Below are 20781 nucleotides of genomic sequence, written 5' to 3'. Positions count from 1 at the left end.
TTGGTTCATCAGCATGATTTTCGAAAAGATGGTTAAATTTTTGATCCAACAAGGGATATGCGAGTGTAGTTCTGAATGTTTTGTGTAAGTGCACAGCCAGTTGAAAACCCGAATCGTGTGTTTTTTGAGTGATTCTGTTTCACACCTTTGGAGTAGTTAGGTTGCAGTGATCAAGCAGAAAATTGATCGGACTACCCTTATTTTAGACCTGCCATACCAGATTTGTTCCAATTTGTGAAATTATAAGATTTGCCCATTTTCTTGAACAGCAAATGGAATTATATGATGGAAAACATTTCCAATGAGGATTGTCAGACCCTCTTTTCTAAAGGAAGATTGGTTCATATTTAGCCTCGGTATACTCCACACCCAAGGTATTTTATAGAATCAAGGCCATAGTGAGTTGCTGCCCATGATACTGAGAATATTTTGTTTCATTTTTTATAGATGTTAATATAGCTTGTCAACAATACCCGTGCAGGAATGGTGGTACATGCATCCCTCATGATGATGACGAAGATGGTGGCTACACATGCAACTGTCCAGATGGGTATACTGGAAACCGCTGTGGGAAAGGTAAATTGTCAAAGCCATTTTCATATCACAACATTTTGCTATCCACGGTAAATTGAGTAAATAATCACAGCTTGCCATTACTTCCAAGCAGGCTTTTCATCTCATATAAATTGTATACAATCATTCTCACATACAAGAACAAATTTATCAGATTTGAGCACACTATCAAATGTATTGTAACAATATAAGCCGCAACTGATACACAGCTGCCCACTGTCCAAAACATTCTTGGAGTCATCTATCATTGTTACAATTTCAAGTGAACTTTCAGCAATTTCAAGTAACTTTAAAGTGTCCTATCCATCTAATTGAAGAGCTGCAAATTCAATATTTCTGTGTTAATTCTTGCAATGCGTTCATCACTGTTGATTCACTGGTCAGGGAACACTTACGTCACCTCACCGATGACTTATTCTGCTTCAATTGACCCGATGTTAAAAAGTGACATTAACATATACACTGTAGATACATATTTCAATGCAATACATATTTCAGTGCGGTAATGCATTTGAAGAACAAATTAGTGTTCATCCTATGTTAACTGTGTGAAGACGTTCGTCTTTATGTTTTGCGGGAGGAGGAATTTCAACAATTTGCTTTGCGCCTAATGCCTCGTTGAATATCATTTACAGAGAGAGGGTGCCGCAAAACTGTCACTCATCTTGTACCAATCACCAGTGGTCTACTTTAACCTTAGGAATTTGAATCATGGCAGAGCATAAACATTGCACAAACACAATTTCAGTACTTTTTGGCAGTGAAATGAAATCACAATAAATTTCATTTTATTTCCCCGTTTCCTTATTTTTTCATCATTTTATCTTTAGAAATCAAGGCGTGTGAGAGTAATCCATGTCAGAATGGGGGATTTTGCCATGACCTTCAAAACAGAAGATACATGTGTACCTGTGCAAGTGGTTGGCAGGGAGTTGACTGCACAGAAGTAGCAAGTAAGACATCCAGTAGACTATATTGCTTATGTTATATGCTAGACTCGACAAGAGCTTGTGTGAACCAAACTGACAAGTCAACCTGGTTCCCCTGTATTATGCAATGTTAAGGGATGTTCACGGGCTGTTGCGGACGTCTTAAAAATAATTTGTATGTGCACCATTTGTGAACCTTTTATGTAGTGTACCCTAATCTACCATACTATCCATATTAAATGCAGTGTGTGCCATCAACAAACCACAATGTGATACAATCAACAGTTTCGGTAGCCTAAATCATGTACCTGGACGCTCCATGCCTTGAGAGCTATAGCGTCACCAATGCTATTTTTGTTCACAGCTTCTAAGGAGGGATCATGTCCGACTTCCATCATCTATGACACGTGTAACAATGTTTGTCAAAATGATCTGATTTGTACTGGTCTGAAGAAATGCTGCATGAGTGCCGGTGGATGTAATACACCTCAGTGCACCGAACCAGATCTTTCAGGTAAGCCAAGAACCTCTGACAATACCATATTTTATGAGATCATTCACACATCATAATTTAACCAACAAACACTTTTGATTTGCCTGAGTATTTTTTAATTACAAATTTGAGAAACTTCAGCATGAAAACTTGACACTCTAAGAAAGGCCAATGAGTTAAAGCAATATTATGGGGACATGTGCAAACAGCTGTCTGAGACTGTATGCTTTGTGAAGATTAACAACATGTATGGCAATTATAGCACAAACTTTTGAAAATTTTATTCATAAAACGAGTTTCATAGTTTTAATTTTCTCAAAACTTTTAATCAAATTTTAATCATCAAGTCCTAAATATTAGCCTTGCCGACATACTGCGTTGTTCACTATGCAATGTTATTTTGGACAAGTGTGTTTTAGTTCGGACTAAATTTCAGCTGTTAACAATAAATGTCGGACATGTGTAGGCTGTGTCAGCAAGTGGTAAATATTTGGCATTTTTACATTAATTTTTCAAGTAGAACAAGAAACTGTCTTGTAGAACAAGACAAGAATAATGGAAAATAAAAATGTTAACCGTTTGAGTGCCAAAGTCAATTTTTGTCAACTTTAAAGTTTAGAAAATGTACCCTAGACGAATTTTTTTCAGATTTTTGCCAAAATTTGATTAAAACCTGTTGCCAATGGAAACTGATGTCCGTTTGGTCCAAAAGTATCAAAGAAATACAGAAAAATTCATAAAAATTGTAAAAATATTGCACTAAACTTTTGGTGGGAAAAATTACAGCACTCAAAGAGTATTATTAGCAAGGGGAGCTTTTATTCTGATTGCATTGTGAAATTCAAAAGCAAACTAAAAGGATGAACCTGATTGCTTAACAATGTCTTATTGATACATGTACCTAAAAAACATTGTTTCACTAGTTCACCACCATTGCTTTTTCCCATTCAAAGTGTTAGTTTTTCATAATGTAAGGAAAGTTTTAAATTGCCTTAAAATGAGGCAAGAAAGCATGCTGGACACATTTGCATGTGTGTCCTACGAGGGCGCTCCTATCTTCACTTGCCCCTCAGAGATGAAGCAAGCTAAGACATCCCCAGCAAAGCTGTGTAAGAAGCCAGAGAGTAAAGGAGATAAAAAGCATGATGCAACTGAATTTATCATAAATCTTTAGGTCTGATAAGACTTAAGGCAGTAAAGAATGGACCATAGACTCGAGAGAAAAACAAGGGTCCATGGTCAAAGAGCACGATGAAGATGTTGTTATTGAGGTCAACATCGTCGTGCATATCATGGCCAGTGGTTTCCCTTGATGAATTTCAGCAAAAAATGGGGATGTTTTACATTTATATCACTTTGTTATTCAAGACATTCTTTGTACATTTTTCATTTGCTTTACTTATTACAGTTACGTAGACATGATGCTTCATGATGATTCTAGACATATCTACCATCGAAGTAATTATTTATGAAATAATTTTGCTTCCTTTTTCTAAAAAAGAAAGAAGAGATGAAACAAGTGCTGGAGCACCCTCCCATGACTGACTTTTAATATATTCCCTTGATGAGGAAGCAAATGTTGGAGCGCCCTCATATGACATACCTTCCAGTCTACATGCTAAAATTAATGTATTTTATAACTGTTGATATATCTTTGTATCTCAAAGGATCTTCTCTATGCCAGAGAGCAAGAGCTGAAGCCCAGGCGGTACTGTCAAGTCCCTATATGTATGGTATTCCATATGGTAGGGATATGTACATACCCCAGTGTGATGCCAGTGGACAGTTTGAAAATATTCAGTGCCATCGAATTGGAAATAAGCAGCAATGTTGGTGTGTCAACCAGCAGGGCATTAAGATAGCGGACACAGAGACTGATTCTGGGAGTCATCCATTTTGCCCTAGTGAGTGGCAATTAATGCTTGACTTAATAGAGTTTGATTTATATACCCTTGCTAGTGTAGGTTGAATTTTTGGTGTTTGATATGTTGGGATAACAGCAAATATAGGCAGCAAATGTGAAAGATCTTGCCATCGATAATTTGCACGCAACCTTTTTAGAATCCACATACACACATCACAAATGCCATTTCAATAGCTATTATTCTGAAAGTTCAATCGATTTCCCTTCACCTTACTTCAGTTTGGTATCAGACTCAGAAAACCCTACCGTCTAGGCTACATGAAAATCCTTACTTTGTTCGGGCTCTTATGAAATATCTACTGAAATTCCTTAAGGACATCTCAAAAAGAGAAAACACAAAATCCAAGAGAAAAACAAAGGAAATGATATTAAAATAAACAATACTTTCAATTATAAAGATCAGTTTGTTAATTGTTATTGAAGTGTTGTTTTGTTGTAAATATTGTTTTCCATCGAAAACACTCTCAAGAACATGTTTTCTGAGAAAAACAATAACTGACTGAGCATGGAGGTATAGGCCACCTCCATGCTGTGACTAACAAAGCAACTGCAGGGTCATTGTGTCAGAGTTCTTTTACCTCTGTGGTGTCTTGTAATATTTCACTTTTATTGTCAAAAGTTCATTTCATTTATTCATTTATTCATTTTTAGCTCACGTGTGTATACACGTAGGCTAATGTCATAGTGATGTCTATCTGTCCGTGTGTGTGTGTGTGTTTGTGTGTGTGTATGTGTGTCTGTCTGTCTGTCTGTCTGTTTACACGATAACTCAAAAACGTTTGAACGGATTCAAGTGAGATTTGGTACACAGGTATCATATGCTACTTGCAAGAACTGATTAGATTTTGGTTAGTGTGGCTTGCATATTAATGAAGTTATGCAATATTGTTTTTTTCCGTGCAATGGTTTCCCTATGGAGACGGTAATGACAGTGTAGACATATATCAAGAAATACTGAACAAAATTTCATGAAACTTTTCACAGATGACAATCTCAGAACATTATGATGATACTGTGAGTGTCATGTCAATTATCTTCTCATTTGCATATTTAATGAACTTTTGTTATTAGTGACATAACTCTGAAATTCCTGCACGAAATTTGATGATACTTGCAACAAATATTGATCTGATATATATCTAATTATACTTAGAAGCATTGGGCAGTGTCAAGTTAATAAATAGCTCATTTGCATATTTTATGAAGTTTTGTAATTAGTCATATAACTCCGATATAACTGCACCAAATGTGATGAAATCTGCTGCAGATACTGATCCGACTGATATCTAACTGTGGTGTAAAGCATTTAGTTGTGTGAAGTTAATTAAGGGTTCATTTGCATATTTAATGAACTTTATAATTAGGTATATAACTCTGAAATTACGGCACCCAAGTCAGTGAAATTTGGTACAGATATTGTTTTGATAAATATCTAATTGTACTGAGAAGCATTTGGCAGTGTCAAGTTAAAAAATAGATCATTTGCATATTTTATGAAGTTTAGTAATTAGTGATATAACTCCAAAATAACTGCACCAAATGTGATGAAATCTGCTGCAGATACTGATCCGACAGATATCTAACGGTGGTATAGAGCATTTAGTTGTGTGAAGTTAATTTAGGTTTTTTTGCATAATTAATGAACTTTGTACAGCCTTAAATTTGATGAAACTTGCTACAGATGTTGATCTGATAAATATCAAATTGTACTGAGAAACATTGAGCAGTGTCAAGTTAATAATTAGATCATTTGCATGTTTCTTGAAGTTTTGCAATTAGTCATATAACTCCAAAATAACTGCATCAAATGTGATGAAAACTGCTGCATATACTGATCCGACAGAGATCTAACTGTGTTGTGAAGCATTTAGGAGTGTAAAGTTAATTAACGGTTCATTTGCATATTTAATAAACTTTGTTATTAGGCACCATATTTTGTGAAACGTGCTACAGATATTGATTTGATAAATATTTAAATTGTGCTATGAATCATTGAATAGTGTCAAGTTAATTTAGGGTTTATTTGCATATTTAATGAACTTTCTATTTAGTGACATTACTCTAAAATTACAGCATTAAATTAAATAAAACGTGCTGCAAATGTTGATCTGATAGATATCTTATTGTCCCTTGAAGCATTGAGCAATGTCAAGTTAATTAACAGCTCATTTGCATAATAAATAAAGTTTTGTAATTAGTGATTAAACTCTGAGAGTACTGTGCAATGTTAAAAAAACCTGCTACATATGTACCTGTCCATATACATAACAGAATAGAAACAATTAATACATAAATACACTGATCACATGGAAAAAACTAGAATTGATCATGGAAATACATTTGATACATCTTGACTCAGAGTTAGAAAACTCACGTTATCCATCCTTTCCTCAAGTCTGATGTGAAGTACAAGGTATCATGAAGCTTTCGTATAATGATGTTGTCACTTGTTGATATCTGTTTCTTTTAACTTTTTCAGATCTAAGTGACAACTGTCCTGACATAGAATGTGAAAAAGCATGCACTTTTGGCTTTGCTGTAGATGGTAATGGTTGCTCCCAATGTGAATGCTACGATCCATGCAAGGTAATATAGAATATCTGGCAATTGCTTTTTGTACTGCCAATACTGACATATCGTATTATTAGGGGCCGGGTTGTTCACATCTTGAGAGTGAAATACCTAAACTTTTGCTCAAACTGTCCTCAATGAAACCCAACCATTCTCCAAATCAAGAATTATGGGTCATCAAAAAAGTTTAGTACTAGAACACATTACCTTATCTGAAATTCAAAATGGCCGCTATTCCTGTGTTAACTCTATGGAGTAAAAAATTTTGATTTTTGAAACACTATGATGATTGAAATAGTTCCTACTCCATGAAGAGCTTTCAAATGAGCCCAAACAAGTGGTGGATCACAAAAGATTTGTCAAATTTGAGAGTCCCAATATCTGTCCCTGAGGCTCATTCTAGACAGGTAATTACTAAGTGGGTACTCAATAGTGTTCATTGTTGCTAAGACTGCTATTACAAAACTCAAAATTGATGTCATCATACAAACTTTTGTAAAGCTATAGAGCTAGCATACTCACTTTCTAAATTTCGAAAGAATTGTCAACACTATTGAAAGAAAATCTTAAAAGAATCTTACAAGAGTTATCAGATTCTTACTCTTAATTATTTGCATATAAAATTCTTGTAAGAATCTTATAATATTCTTGTAATATCTTATAAGAAGAAATTGTATGGGCTGGTATGCTTGCCTAATCTTGTGATCTTAATTTCATTTTCTTCAAAATGTCTCCAAACAAGTGTAATGATTTTAACCATGCAGATCAGTATTACATTAATTTTGCTCTCTCTGTATCAGGGCTATGGTTGCCAGTCTGATAGTGTTTGCCTCCCTATCAGAGTTGAATGCAGACAGCAGCCAAATATTTTATGCCAGGGAATCCCAGAATGCATCGGTAAGAAACCAGCAATATCTACATAATAGCACCTTTACATGCCCGCTATGAAAGACCCAATAACGATTTTTTTTAACTATTATATTCTAAGTGCATCAATTTTGCACTGGTCTACTGGCTTTTCTGGCATACATTATAATTCAAGCAAATATCCCCTCAATGCAATGTGCTGCAGATGTCCATTGCAGCTGTTGATTTGACAATCAACTAGAAAAATACTGAAAAACCAGGAATTTGTTTTCTGCACTGTGAAAAGTTACTCTATCATAATTCCAAGTAGCCCTTTTGCCTATAATTTTGAACACAAGCAGTATCAGAAATAGTTGCAATGATTCTGAAAAATACTACGTTTGAAGAAAGGGTTAGTCGGGACTCTGTAAATGCAATAGCCTTTCAATGGTCAGGTTTTAGCCTGACTGTCTGGTTTTCTGTCATGAAGCTTGTCAAACCTGTACAACCACATTGTCACATTAAAGTTAATCATCTTTCAATATCTTCTGTCAATAAAAATGTCATTAGCTGAGAAATAAATGGTTAGTGCGGAATTGATGTTTGTGTTATATAAATGCAGAATGCTCCTGTTTCTTTTAAGCTATCTTTACTACCCTTACCGAAATGACAAAGTAAAAACTAGTTTCTAGCATGCCAGATTCATAAACAGTTCATAATAGTTGGAAATCAATATGCACAAAAGGTGTTTACAAATAGCTACTTAAGTGTTAATGCCCAAGGACATCAATATGCACAAAAGGTGTTTACAAATAGCTACTAAAGTGTTAATACCCAAGGACATCTTCTGTTGGTGCTGTGTATACATATACCAAACATGTTATTTTTTTGCAATCATGTTTGAAACAGGTAAGTCTAACAGCGGATTCCAGATCATGCACTGTTTACATGAGATTAATATGTTTAATATATGCGTATTTCTGACTTAGTTTAGTTTTTTTCTGAAGGTTCTTATCTGTAGTGACCTGCATACCAAATATCGTAGCTATCAGACTCGTAATATTTGAGAAACACAATTTTTGATAAAAATATTGTAAAAAATGCCCAAATTACAAAATTGTAGATGTCATCATCATTTAATAGCATCACATTTTTATTATCCCTATGAACCTGCATGATACCCAATATCAAAGCGATAAGGCAAGCAGTTTTGGTGAAAACTATAGTTTGACCAAAATTGACAAAAATCATCTTTAAAATAGAAATTTATGTATTTCTCCACGATGTGAACAAATCTGAAAAAGCTCCTTATAGACCTGTCTATCAAGTACCAGAGCTATGTGACTTGTAGGTTTTTAAGATTTTTAAAGATTTTTTGAACAAAAATGACAAAAATAGCGCCAATGGCACTTGATCACAACTGGCACATTGTGAAACTACTCATAATTAATGAGGTACAATATGTGGCGTCATGCGGTGTCCCATCATACCATATATGAAGGGTGTAGCACTTGTGGTTACTGAGTTATTGACAAATATGTATATTTCAGGTCAAATAATCGCAATCATACCAATCCATAATCCAATAACACTAGGTCAAAATTTGTAAGACAATAGTTGTAAACATAGACACAAAACAGCACAGAACAGACAGTAAATAGACGGTACAAACAAAGTCAAATTCATGAAAGAAAGATATATGGACCTCTGGCCAAAAGACCAAGAAGTGATGTCAGGTGTTTCGAAAATAGTAAGCGCATCCTGCCCCACATGTGGCACCCGCCATATATCAATCTGTAAGTCAGATAGGTAGTGGTCACTAACTAAGGCCCAATGTCACCGATACCATCAGTGATCATTTGTCGAAGAGAGATATTGTATTTATCTACCAGCTTGCGATACCTGCCAAAAAAGCGTTTGAATGTAGAGACAAGTCTTGCTCTGGTGTAACCTTGATTTAACAGTTTGAAAGAGAGATGGCCATGTCTCTCTACAAAATCACCATATGAACTGCATGCTCTTGCATATCGTATAAGCTGGGAAATGTATACCCCATAAGCAGGTGAGAGTGGAATATTACTGATGAGGTGTGGAAAATTAATTATACTAAAGTTGAAATCATCTCTCTTGTCATATAGCCTAGTAGAAAGGTGACCATTGGAGTCAAATTCAAATAAAATGTCCAGATATGAAGCAGAAGAGGCCGTTTCTGTAGTTTCTATAATCTCCAATTCTGGAGGATAAATCATAGCGAGATATTTACTGAATTCAGAGTTATTCAATGAAATAACATCGTCTATGTATCTAAATGTTAGGTTGAAAGTACGAGCTACAGAGACCTTTTTCTGCTTGATAAGGTTCTGGATAAATTCTGCCTCGTATGAGAACAGATATAAGTCGGCAAGTAAGCGAGCACAGTTAGTGCCCATGGGAATTCCTATACACTGTTGGAAAATGTGTCCTCCAAATTCAACAAATATGTTGTCAATGAGGAAATCAAGCATACTGATAATGTCTTTCTCGGTATAAAACACTTTAGCATTAGTTGTATTTTTAACAAAATATGTAGAATTATACCCTAATACCACATATTTGTAACGGCGTGAACCGTTTTTGTAGAAAAATGCTTGGTTGATGATGTTTTTCAAGCGTTCTTTCAATTTATCATGTGGTATTGTGGTATACAATGTGGAAAAATCGAAAGTTTTAATCGATGTTATTTTTGAAACAGATCTTGATTTCAAATTTTCCAAGAGTTCCTTCGAATTTTTTAATATCCTTATTTGATTTATACCACTCCGAGAAAAGACAACATCACAGTATGATTGAAGTCCCCGTTTAACAGTACAAAGAACAGAAGTCAGTATCTTCGATAACTCTGTTGTTGAACATTTTGAAGATCCTGCGATAAACCTAGCTTTGTAAGGTGTTTTGTGGAGCTTTGGTATCCAGTATAAGCTAGGCAACTTATTATGGTCATCCTTTGTTGTAATATTAAAATTATCCATGAATGACTTATGTTATTGGCAGCTTTATCAGCAGGGACGACAACATATTTGTCATGGATATCATTCAAACACTTAACAGCATCAGGATCTTTAAATACAGAATAGGGTCTTCTGCAAACATGTGATCTTAGTCGACCAATACGGCCACGCACTATTTTCCTCACAGATTTGACCCATTCTGACAGTGTGTCCAACTCTACATCCTCCCTTTTAGCCCATTTCCTGGCATAATCTTCAACTGAGTCCATAATGATCTTAAAATTATGGTTCCAGTTGATCCTGCGAGGTTCTCTGAACTTGGGTCCACAAGATAATATCTTACGAAGGTGGTGATGTTCAACCAAGTTCAGATCACCAGTGATGACATGGCCAACTGGAGTATATTTGAAGGGAGATGTAGAGCAGTCACAGGATGCTGGTGTTTGAAGGAATTCATCAATTTTAAGTGCCGCAATGCCTTATATTGTAATTGAATATTTTATTGGAGATTGTCTTGGTGTATTGATATGACAGAATAGGTACAGACTGGTTCTTAAAGTATACAGGTATAGTTGATGTAACTTTTTTGTTGTGAAGTATATTGCTGATATTAATGGCATCAATTCCTTTGTTAGTAAATGGAAGATGTATGAAATGACGATGATCATCAGTCATAGGTTCAGCACGAACAGGCTTGTATAGTCTGTATAGTGCAATGTCAGCAATAATACTAACCAGTCTGTACGGTTGTTTGTTCGGATCTGTCAAAGACAATCCCAATGCATAGACATGCAACCTTCTCAAGTCCTTGATGGAAAGAGCAAATAATGAAGTACGAATGTGATGGAGACCTAAAGGCTTCTGCAATAAAAGAAGCAGTTCATGAAATTTGTCATGGCAATTGGATGTAGCTGATGTATCCAATGTCACTGAGGTCATGTGACATTTTGTCAAAAAAATTGAATTGCTAAGTCATCCCTATATACCAAAAATCAGACCTAGCTCTATTGGCTCGCTCAAAATTAGATATGCACATAATTAATGAGGTACAATATGTGGCGTCATAAGATGTCCCATCATACCATATATGAAGGGTGTAGCACTTGTGGTTACTGAGTTATGGACAAATATGTATATTTGAGGTCAAAGGTCACCGAGGTCACGGGAGATTTTGTCAAAATATTTTATATATCTGCGTGAACGGAGGGACATGACCCAATCTATAAGGCCCTGGACTTCATCCATGGGGACTAAAAACTGTCACTGAATCCTTTTTGCACTATGAATATGATGACAAACTAAATTTTTATTTTACTTGGCCTTATACATGGGATTCTATAGACAGCTGACTTATACATGGTAGTCTATGGTGGTGTAAACTAAAAAGTCCTCTAACATGGCCAAATCGACGTGCATCTGTATGGGGTAGGGTACTATCCTTGTGCAAAGTTTGAAAGAAATTGACCAGGGCATGTCTGAGATATCTGCGTGAACAGACGGACGGATGCACACACGGACGCAGGCACGCACACACGGACATGACCAAACCTATAAGTCCCCCCGGACGGTGTCCGTGGAGACTAATTAGACAGACCACGAAGTCAATGAGCAACATACAGCTGAAAGACTATTTTTCACATTGCGATTTTAAGCCCATTTTTATGAGAAAAGGGACATGTATATGTATATGGAGAAAACAGCAGAAGACATATTTGTAAATTGTTTGTTAAGTGACAATCATATATGCATCTCTTGAAATTTTGTGGTTATAAGGTATAACAGTAGTGTTAGAATAATGAGGTTAGAATAAGTTAGTAAAGCTAAGTTGACAGTAATTAAGATTACAAAATTTATACACTAAGCTGAGGAAATCTGAATGAAATAAATGTTGAAAAGTAGCAAAGTCATGGTCATCTTTTGTCTAATACCTTGTGTAAGTTCATGAACTTTACATAAATCTTGCTATAGATTTGTTGCTTATGGGCAATAACTGTGTTTCAGATCATTTGAGAGCAATCCATCCATGACAGGTTTAAATTGTAATATACTTCTATTTAAAGGAGAGAAACTTCTCAAATAATTTTTTTCCTGTAATTTCCTGTGAGAACACATGGACATGCATAGGACTCTATGCTGGTGCTACCTTGCAACTTGTCATGGCATTGTCTAACCTGTTCACCCCAATTTCCTGTAGACAGGTCCACACTCACCATTGATAACAATGGGTTTGGGCCATACCATGGTAGTGAAAAACTGTAACATGTGAGGTCATGGATACTTAATCTCAGGAATGTCAAAGTCTGTATATTGACTCAAGGATGTTTACATAACAAATGCTTAGGGTCATCTCAAAAGTGAGAATCTAAACTATGAAATATGGTTTTTTTTATTGCTTTTGATACCCAAAAGAGCATAGAAATCTCTTATACTTTGAATCAGCCATCCTGCATATTTCTAACATTCATCAAAACCTCATTTCTGTTCCACAACTCATAAAACAGTCCACAATGCAGGATTGGTGTACATTCCAAAACTACATATATGAAAGACCCCTAAAATCAATTAGTTAAAAAGGGGGGTTAGAAATTTCCCAAAACTACATAACCTCCGCTCCGTTTGGCTCAATTTTTCGAATTGGAACCTTGGAACCAGTCTATGTATCGGTACCAAATATCAACGCAGTCTGTTCAGCAGTTTTTGACTTTTTGTCGTTTACGGAAATGGACGACATCAAACACCGGTTGAAACCACCTCTATATCACAACTTCCAGTTGTGATAAAAATTGCCTTAAAATACAGATATAGAAATTCCACCTTGATTTGAACAAACCTAACAGAGGTCACACCAAGTGAACTGCATATCAAATTTCAAAGCAATCGGACATGGGGTTTTAGAGAAGAAGATTTTTTTACCAAAAAACAGCGGAGCTAAATAAAGAAGTGAATGTATGCAGTTGCTCAACTTTGCTTACTTTGACATATTTGTTCATCTTGTATCTGGAGGTTTGACCAAAATTAAATCACTTAACATTGATTTTTTGAGAGGTAACAAAAATTGTCATCTTTGTTTGTAAACATTCATTGTTTGAATTTACGACACGTAATCACGAGCACTTGATCAATAATAAGATCTTCATGTATTTTGTTTTCGTTTTCAACATCGAGTGACTTAAAAGCAGTTACTGTCATAGTCGAAAATGTGGTTAATTGTCAGCCCCATGACACAAACACATTGAGTTTCAGTAGTGGAAAAAATATTCAGTCGAGATAGAGCCTTTGCTAAATTCACGGTCACTCTACATTATAGGCTTACTGTGGTAAAATTTAACGCATTCAAATTCATGCAGGCACTTCCGGGTTTATAAGAATGCCTCACTGCAAAATTAAAGTTTTCTTAAATTCGATTCCCTTAACAAAGTATTAGTTTCTGGTAGACTTTAAAAGCATCTTGAGTAAGTTTAACGAAATATTTCAAGGATGGACGCACGAAATACGTTAGGTTTGTACTTACTCTAGGCTCATAGTACAGCTCTGCAATAGAATCAATGACTGAATGAGTCTATCAGAAGGGTACACAGCTGACTGTGTCAAAGGTTAGTCATCTGATGTCACAGGTCATCAAATGAATGCCTTAAAAAGCTTGTTTTTGTTCTAAACAAAGAATCGTAACCGTAATTGTCGTATAAATTGTGTGCACAGAAATTTCAATTACCGTAGTTGCCAAAAAATCCCAGTGAATCGAATCTTCTGATGGTCGATGCTTGACTTCCGTTATGAACCAGAACGAGGCTTGGTCAGTTTGAAGGTCAATTTGAACTGTTGAAGTCTGCCATTCCCACAGCAAATTGTCCTAACAGAATCCACCTGTTAGGTGATATAAAAAAATATATTCGGAAAATGAGACTCCGATATATCATGAGACACAAACAAACCGTACAACACCCATTCAAAATGAACTCAAAATGGATCCCACATACAACCGAAAACTCAAAACTAGAAAATTATTTGGAAACGACAAAATTGGCTATTGTTAACACACCTATTCGAAACACAAAAAACAACATGACACGTGCAGAACAAATAGCGTTGAAAACACTATCGAAAAACAAGAAGATAACCATCAAACCATTTGATAAAGGACGGGGGACATCAGTTTTAAACACTGATGATTACATAAGAGAATGCCAACGTCCACTAGCAATCAATGATACCACACAAAATTGGCAACAGATGACACAAAAAATACAATAGAAGACATACACAATCTCACAACAGAAATGTACAATGAAAAACACATTGACTATCACACATATGAATATTTGAATCCAGTCGATAGAAAAAAAAAAACACCACTTTGGTACCTCCTACCGAAAATACATAAAATGCCGCCACCAGGAAGGTAAGTTTGTAGGACGGCCAATTATAAGTGGATGCTCCAGTCCAACATTTCACATATCAGAATTCATCGACCATTTTCTCAAACAAATCGTCAAGAAACAACCAACATACATCAAAGACACAACAGACTTTAGGGAGCCTTCAGTAATTACAGGGCGGTGGGCTGGGGGAATTTGGGGGGAGGGTCACTTTTTAGAAAACAGTTCAAGGGGGAGGGTCACTTTTTATAAACCTATCTTGGGGGAGGGTCACTTTTGACAGAAGCTGATTTTATGGCAAAAACTTTGATTGTCTGTGTGATATTTCCTGAATAGGAAATCACCAACAAAATATGTACACATTATCCACAAATTTCACAAGCAAAGAAGATGCAGTGGTATCCTACTAAAACACCTTGAACAGTTAAAACTGATAAAAGACAAGCGACAAAAACATATGCAACAGGTGGAAAAGTTTATATCAATTATCAAATGTACTTAATGCAAGGATATTGTCAGTTTTATATTGGAAAAAATTGTGCATAGTTCTCTCATAGATACCATGTACAGTAAATCTACTTTTAAGTGAAATTCCAAAATCAAATTTCTTTCACAACCATGGACTTATAACCACTCTACTTTAATCAAAAACATTAATATAAATAATCAAGGGCACGTACATGCACAGATTCACCTAGTTTTGTATTGGAAAAAAATTATTCATAGTTTCATCATAGACCGCCATGCATAAATCTTGCACAACCATGGACTTGTAACCTCTCTAGTCTAATCAAGAACAATAATGTAAATAATTCAGCATACATAAATGCACAGATTTACCTATTTTTGTATTGGAAAAAAAACTATTCATAGTTTCATCATAGACACCATGGATAGTGAACCACTTTTTAGATTCCCCATTCAAGCAAAGTACATTTAAATACATTATCAAACATATATAATATACAGATATAGCATGTTTTGTGGGGGAAAATTGTCAATAATTTGCCTGATAGACTCCATGTATTATGATTAGATATTTTTGGATGAAGCACTAAATCAGCTACATCTTGCCTTCTTATAGTTGCACAAAATATGGTGACCCTCCCTCAAATATATGAAATACCATATCTCTTCAAAAATTATTGCGTGATAAATTGCGACTGTCTCTCCAAAAACACCAGGCCCCCCTCTGTAATTTGTCCCTAACATAACAATTGAACCAATTGTTATGTAAATTAGCTGATACTGTTTCAGTTATTCTTTGGGTGAATACTGCAGTGGTTGGGGGGGGGAGGGTAAAGTTTTAGAATGTCGGACAAGGGGGAGGGTCACATTTTGGACAGGAGGATAGGGGAGGGTCACATTTTACGGTACAGGTGTGTGCGAAATTCCCCCGGCCCACCCCCCCTGTAATTACTGAAGGCTCCCTTATATGGGAAATTGAGACAATCAAAGTTCCAGCCAATGCGACACTAGTAACACTGGATGTAATTTCCATGTACAGGAATACACCACATAATGAGGCAATTGAATCAGTCGGCAGAGCATTAAATCAGGAAAGATCATCAAACAATTACATAATCAAGCAGCCACCAACGAAATACATGATAACTCTGCTAGAAATAATCTTAAAAAACAACACATTTGAATTCAATGATGAATTCTACTGGCAAATATATGGATGCTCTATGGGGTCTCCTTCGTCGCCAGAAATAGCAGATATTACATTTCACGAGACAGGTCATGAGAATAATACAGAAACACAAACAACAAATACCGACCTGGCTGAGGTTCAGGGACGATGTTTTTCTGATTTTCATCGGAACACAACACGAACTCAATGAATTCACATCAAACATCAACAAAATGGATCCTACTTTCAAATTTTTGTTTGAAAGCTCCTCTCAAGAAATCACATATTTAGACCTGACTATCTGCAAAGGTCGTCGATACAAGAAAGAGAACATTCTCGACATCAAGACACACACAAAACCAACAGATACTTTCCAGTTCTTACAAAGAAACTCATGCTATCCGGCAGCAACATTTAAAGGTCTGATCAAAGGTGAAACATTACGATACATCAGAATATGCAAAGACAAAACCGATTTTACACAGAAAGTGACACAATTAAGTGAAAAATTACAAGACCTACAATATAAAACATGGGGCCCGGGGGCAACGACGTCCTTTTTACCTCCTTACTGTTTATTATTTGCCATAAATGTGAAATTTGGCAAAAAGTCAAATTGTTTGGACATAAATGAAAGTTATTTGAACTGGTTGGTTACTGCTCCAGCATAAGTTCAAGTGTGGATTCTAAGTATCAACAACCTTGATATGTGTGAAAGTGAATTAAGAATAAGAGATGGGACTCCATAGGATCAACAATCTCTAAAACAGGAAACGGTGAACTTATATGATACAGAAGGGGAGAAAATTTAGCCACAAACTATTGTAATATAATGGACAATGGCTAATCTAAACCAAATTACTTAAACTGGATTGTTGGCATTGATTACACATGTATTTATTGTCCATCAAATAGAAAATAAATTTGGGCCATTGACTAAAAAACATTTGCTTGTTACACTCACCACACTTGTACTTAGTATTTGGAGTGTACACCTATCTACAATACAATGATAAAAAGTTTGGACTCTGTAGGTCAACAGTGCATCTTTAATGTATCAGACTAAATAAGCTTACCCCTCAAGTATGTATAGGCCAAAAACAATATTTAATTTTGAATTATGTGGTGCAGGGAAGGACATACAATATGGTGAAAAGCAAACTAAATATAAAAACTGAATATACAATTATATGGAAATGTTGTTTCACAGTCATGAGTATCTGGTGTGTGCCGAGAGACAAATATTAAAATAGGACAGTATCATCCTGACCACAGTTTGTCTGACTGGTTGTTTCCTTCTGATTTTCTGACACGGTGATAGGTACAAAATATTATGTTATTCACGATAGTTATACAACATAGCTTGCATTTTGTTCAAGTAGAACTGAGTTTTAATGTAAGATAACTTTCTCATAAACTGTAAATTTTGGCTTCTGGCAGCTCAAACGTCGCAATACTACATTTTTTGATATGATATGGAGTGACTTGCACACATATGCAATATGCAGTGACAGTCGATATATTCATAGTAAGAGTCTACTACATTCAAGCATAGTGATGTTGACAACTACATGCATGCCAATGCACGATTTCACAGTAGCCAGGAGGAAATTCTAATGGTCTTTTAGTGGAAATATAGGTATTAAACGACAGTGAAACAAACAACATTAGTTATCGTGACCTTGCTTAAGTGCAATCTCGGATCATGTATGATCTGATGACCATGCCAAATTACCATGTCGGATTATGCCGTGATTCTGAAGTGCGCATAAATCGGTCAACATAAGCACACACTGTCTTTAGCTGCAAAATTGTAGCTCTACGGTGAGGCGGTCGGTGAGTTTTGGTTTTTGCGACCTCGCTCACCAGTAGAGCTACAATCAGGGATGCCGAAGGCCCTGTAGCATACAAAATAAGCGTGCCACACATGGCGCGGCATTTTCATGTAAAATCCCACATATTTACTGCATTTGGTCGTACCGATTTATCACTACTGAAGACTAAACACTATACTACACTAACCTTGTCGTTAATGGGGTTTGGTATAAGCACAGACACGTAGACGCGTTCCATAAACATTGAGCGTGTTTTTGGGAGCCGCCATTACCGGAAGTTGGAAATGGCGGCTCCAAGAAATGTTTTTGGAACGCGATCGACGTATTTGAACAAATACCAAACCCCATACACGACAAGGTTAGTGTAGTATAGTGTTTAATCTTCAGCAGTGATAAATCAGTATGACCAAATGCAGTAAATATATGGGATTTTACATCAAAATGCTGTGCCATGTGCAGCGTGCTTATTTTGTATGCTACAGGGCCTTCAGCATTGTTAAGCTCTACTGGTGAGCGATGTCGCAGAAACCAAAACTCACAGACCGCCTCACCGTAGAGCTACAATTTTGCAGCTAACACTGTCTTTAGCGATCGAAGTCAACAATGATGTCAAAATCAATGCACAACTGTCGAAATTACCCAAAATAGGCAACAGAAAACTAAAAGTTATCGCTGTGTCGAAAGGACAGTACATCAACATAAAACGACGCTAGTTTGTTATGACATGGAGGTAGAAGGATAGAGCGTTCCCTCGCTCTCACCCAGGGCCGCCGGTGGGATTGCCTCGCCAAGGCAATGGATTCACCGATACTTGGGAGTAGCGGGTACGGAGGCCATCATTCTTCAGTCTATCGAAGGAGCGTTTCGTGCCAAAAAATACATGACAGCAACAAAAGTACCATCACTGTGAACTTCATATTTACAAAACATCATCAAATAAACCTAAAAACTTTAAAACGTCAAAATTTGCACAACACCGAGGCACAAGATCGCGTCGGTTTGATTTTTCAAAGTCCTTGCAAAACAACGCTAACTTGTTATATGCGCATGCGCATATTAAGGGGAGACCCATTTGATTTTGGGGGGGGGTATGCAGGAAGTGGGTATGGGAACTTTTTTTTGGTCAGAGAGACAGCATTTTTTTATTTCAACTGTCAGACCTGCATCAATTTTTTTTATCAAATGGAGTAGCAGTGCAATTTTTCAAATTTAAGCCAGTGTTTCACATATCACAGGATTGTTTTATATATTCATTTTACATTCCAACAAATGAAAACAAAATGGAAAGTCTAGTATATATACAACTTTAAATTATAGAACACTTTTTTGGCAAATCAACAATGATCAGTACTATACCTGCTTTTCTTTAAAACAGTCAATTCCTTTTAAGTTCTCAGGGGAAACTGGTCAGAGAAACAAGGCTCACACATTGTATTTCATTATATTTGTTGTTCCTCAATTTTTCATTGTCAACTTGTAATCTTTCTAATATATTTATATTGAGAGAATAATGTATTGGTTTTAACACTAGTTTATTGACTCCTGTCTTGTGTTTTAAATTTTCACAATTTACAGAAGTCAAATAGTTCCATATAGATATTGCCTGTACCATTGAGATATTGCAACAGAAATCCTGAAATATGATTTCTTGGGTCAGAAAGGGGAAGGAAAACATATCGTGCACTGCGGTGTAAAGTAGTGAATGCTTATATCATAAGTGCTGGAAAAAAAACCACATAAGAATTGCTTGCGGTAAAAACATTTGCGCTGCCTGTGGCAGCATGCTAGCAAACAATACATGAGAATGAAGTTTCTAAAATTTTGCTCTTTTCAACTGCATTGTGACAGTTCCTTTTTTATTTCTGTCTGTTATGAGTATTCTTTTTTCTCAAGCCATTACAGGCTTAATTTTTTTCTTTTATTTCACCTGGTGACATTTTTTTTTTTCAAAATCCTCCCTACTTCCCCCCCCCCAGAAATCAAGTGGTTCTCCCCTAAGTGAGTCCCTGACCTGTACGGGCCAGTGGATTACTTCCTCAGTAGAACTGATATGCCTGCCGGTACCGGTGTTTATCGCCTACAGAGGCCATCATTCTTCAGTCGATCAAAGGCGCCCTTCGTACCAAAAAATACACGACAGCCGCAAAAGTGCATCACTGTCAACTTCATAACTATAGAACATATTGAAATACACAGTGAAACATTCAAAACGTAAAAAAATGTGCCCAGACCGAGAAACAAGATGGCGTCCGATTCGATCAGACTCAGATTTAGTCCTAAAGTTGTGCACATGCGCAGACGGTAGCTTTAACGAAAGCGAGTCAAAATCAAGTAAATATAAAATAAAAATGGATAAAAATATTGTTTAAAAATAATACAAGGCATGTATCAGCAAATTTTGAAAATTTCTGACGGCATTTCAACTATACGAACACCCATGCCAAACATCACAATAATCAAATCAGTGGTTTTGAGGAAAAATTGAAAATAGTGGTTTTCACAAAATAGCTAAAAAAGTGACTTTAAAATGATTCAATCAAAAAAAGAAAATAGACCGTTTGAGATACATGCCCAAGTGACCACCAGACCAAATTTCAGAAAAAGTTACTGA

General features: G+C 36.0%; 1 protein-coding gene across 1 annotated transcript in view; it reads left to right on the top strand.

The window, feature by feature from the left end:
* LOC139118773 (fibropellin-1-like) overlaps window positions 1–20781 on the top strand; it is a 58371-nt gene that overhangs the window by 15203 nt on the left and 22387 nt on the right. Inside the window, exons 9-14 of the mRNA XM_070682223.1 lie at window positions 448–576; window positions 1404–1526; window positions 1867–2016; window positions 3663–3899; window positions 6399–6505; window positions 7291–7387. Coding sequence (XP_070538324.1) covers window positions 448–576; window positions 1404–1526; window positions 1867–2016; window positions 3663–3899; window positions 6399–6505; window positions 7291–7387 — 843 coding nt within the window. The remainder of the gene's footprint in view (window positions 1–447; window positions 577–1403; window positions 1527–1866; window positions 2017–3662; window positions 3900–6398; window positions 6506–7290; window positions 7388–20781) is intronic.

This window comes from Ptychodera flava, chromosome 19, assembly GCF_041260155.1.
Source record: "Ptychodera flava strain L36383 chromosome 19, AS_Pfla_20210202, whole genome shotgun sequence".
NCBI lineage: Eukaryota > Metazoa > Hemichordata > Enteropneusta > Ptychoderidae > Ptychodera > Ptychodera flava.
This window is presented reverse-complemented; position numbering and strand designations above follow the sequence as displayed.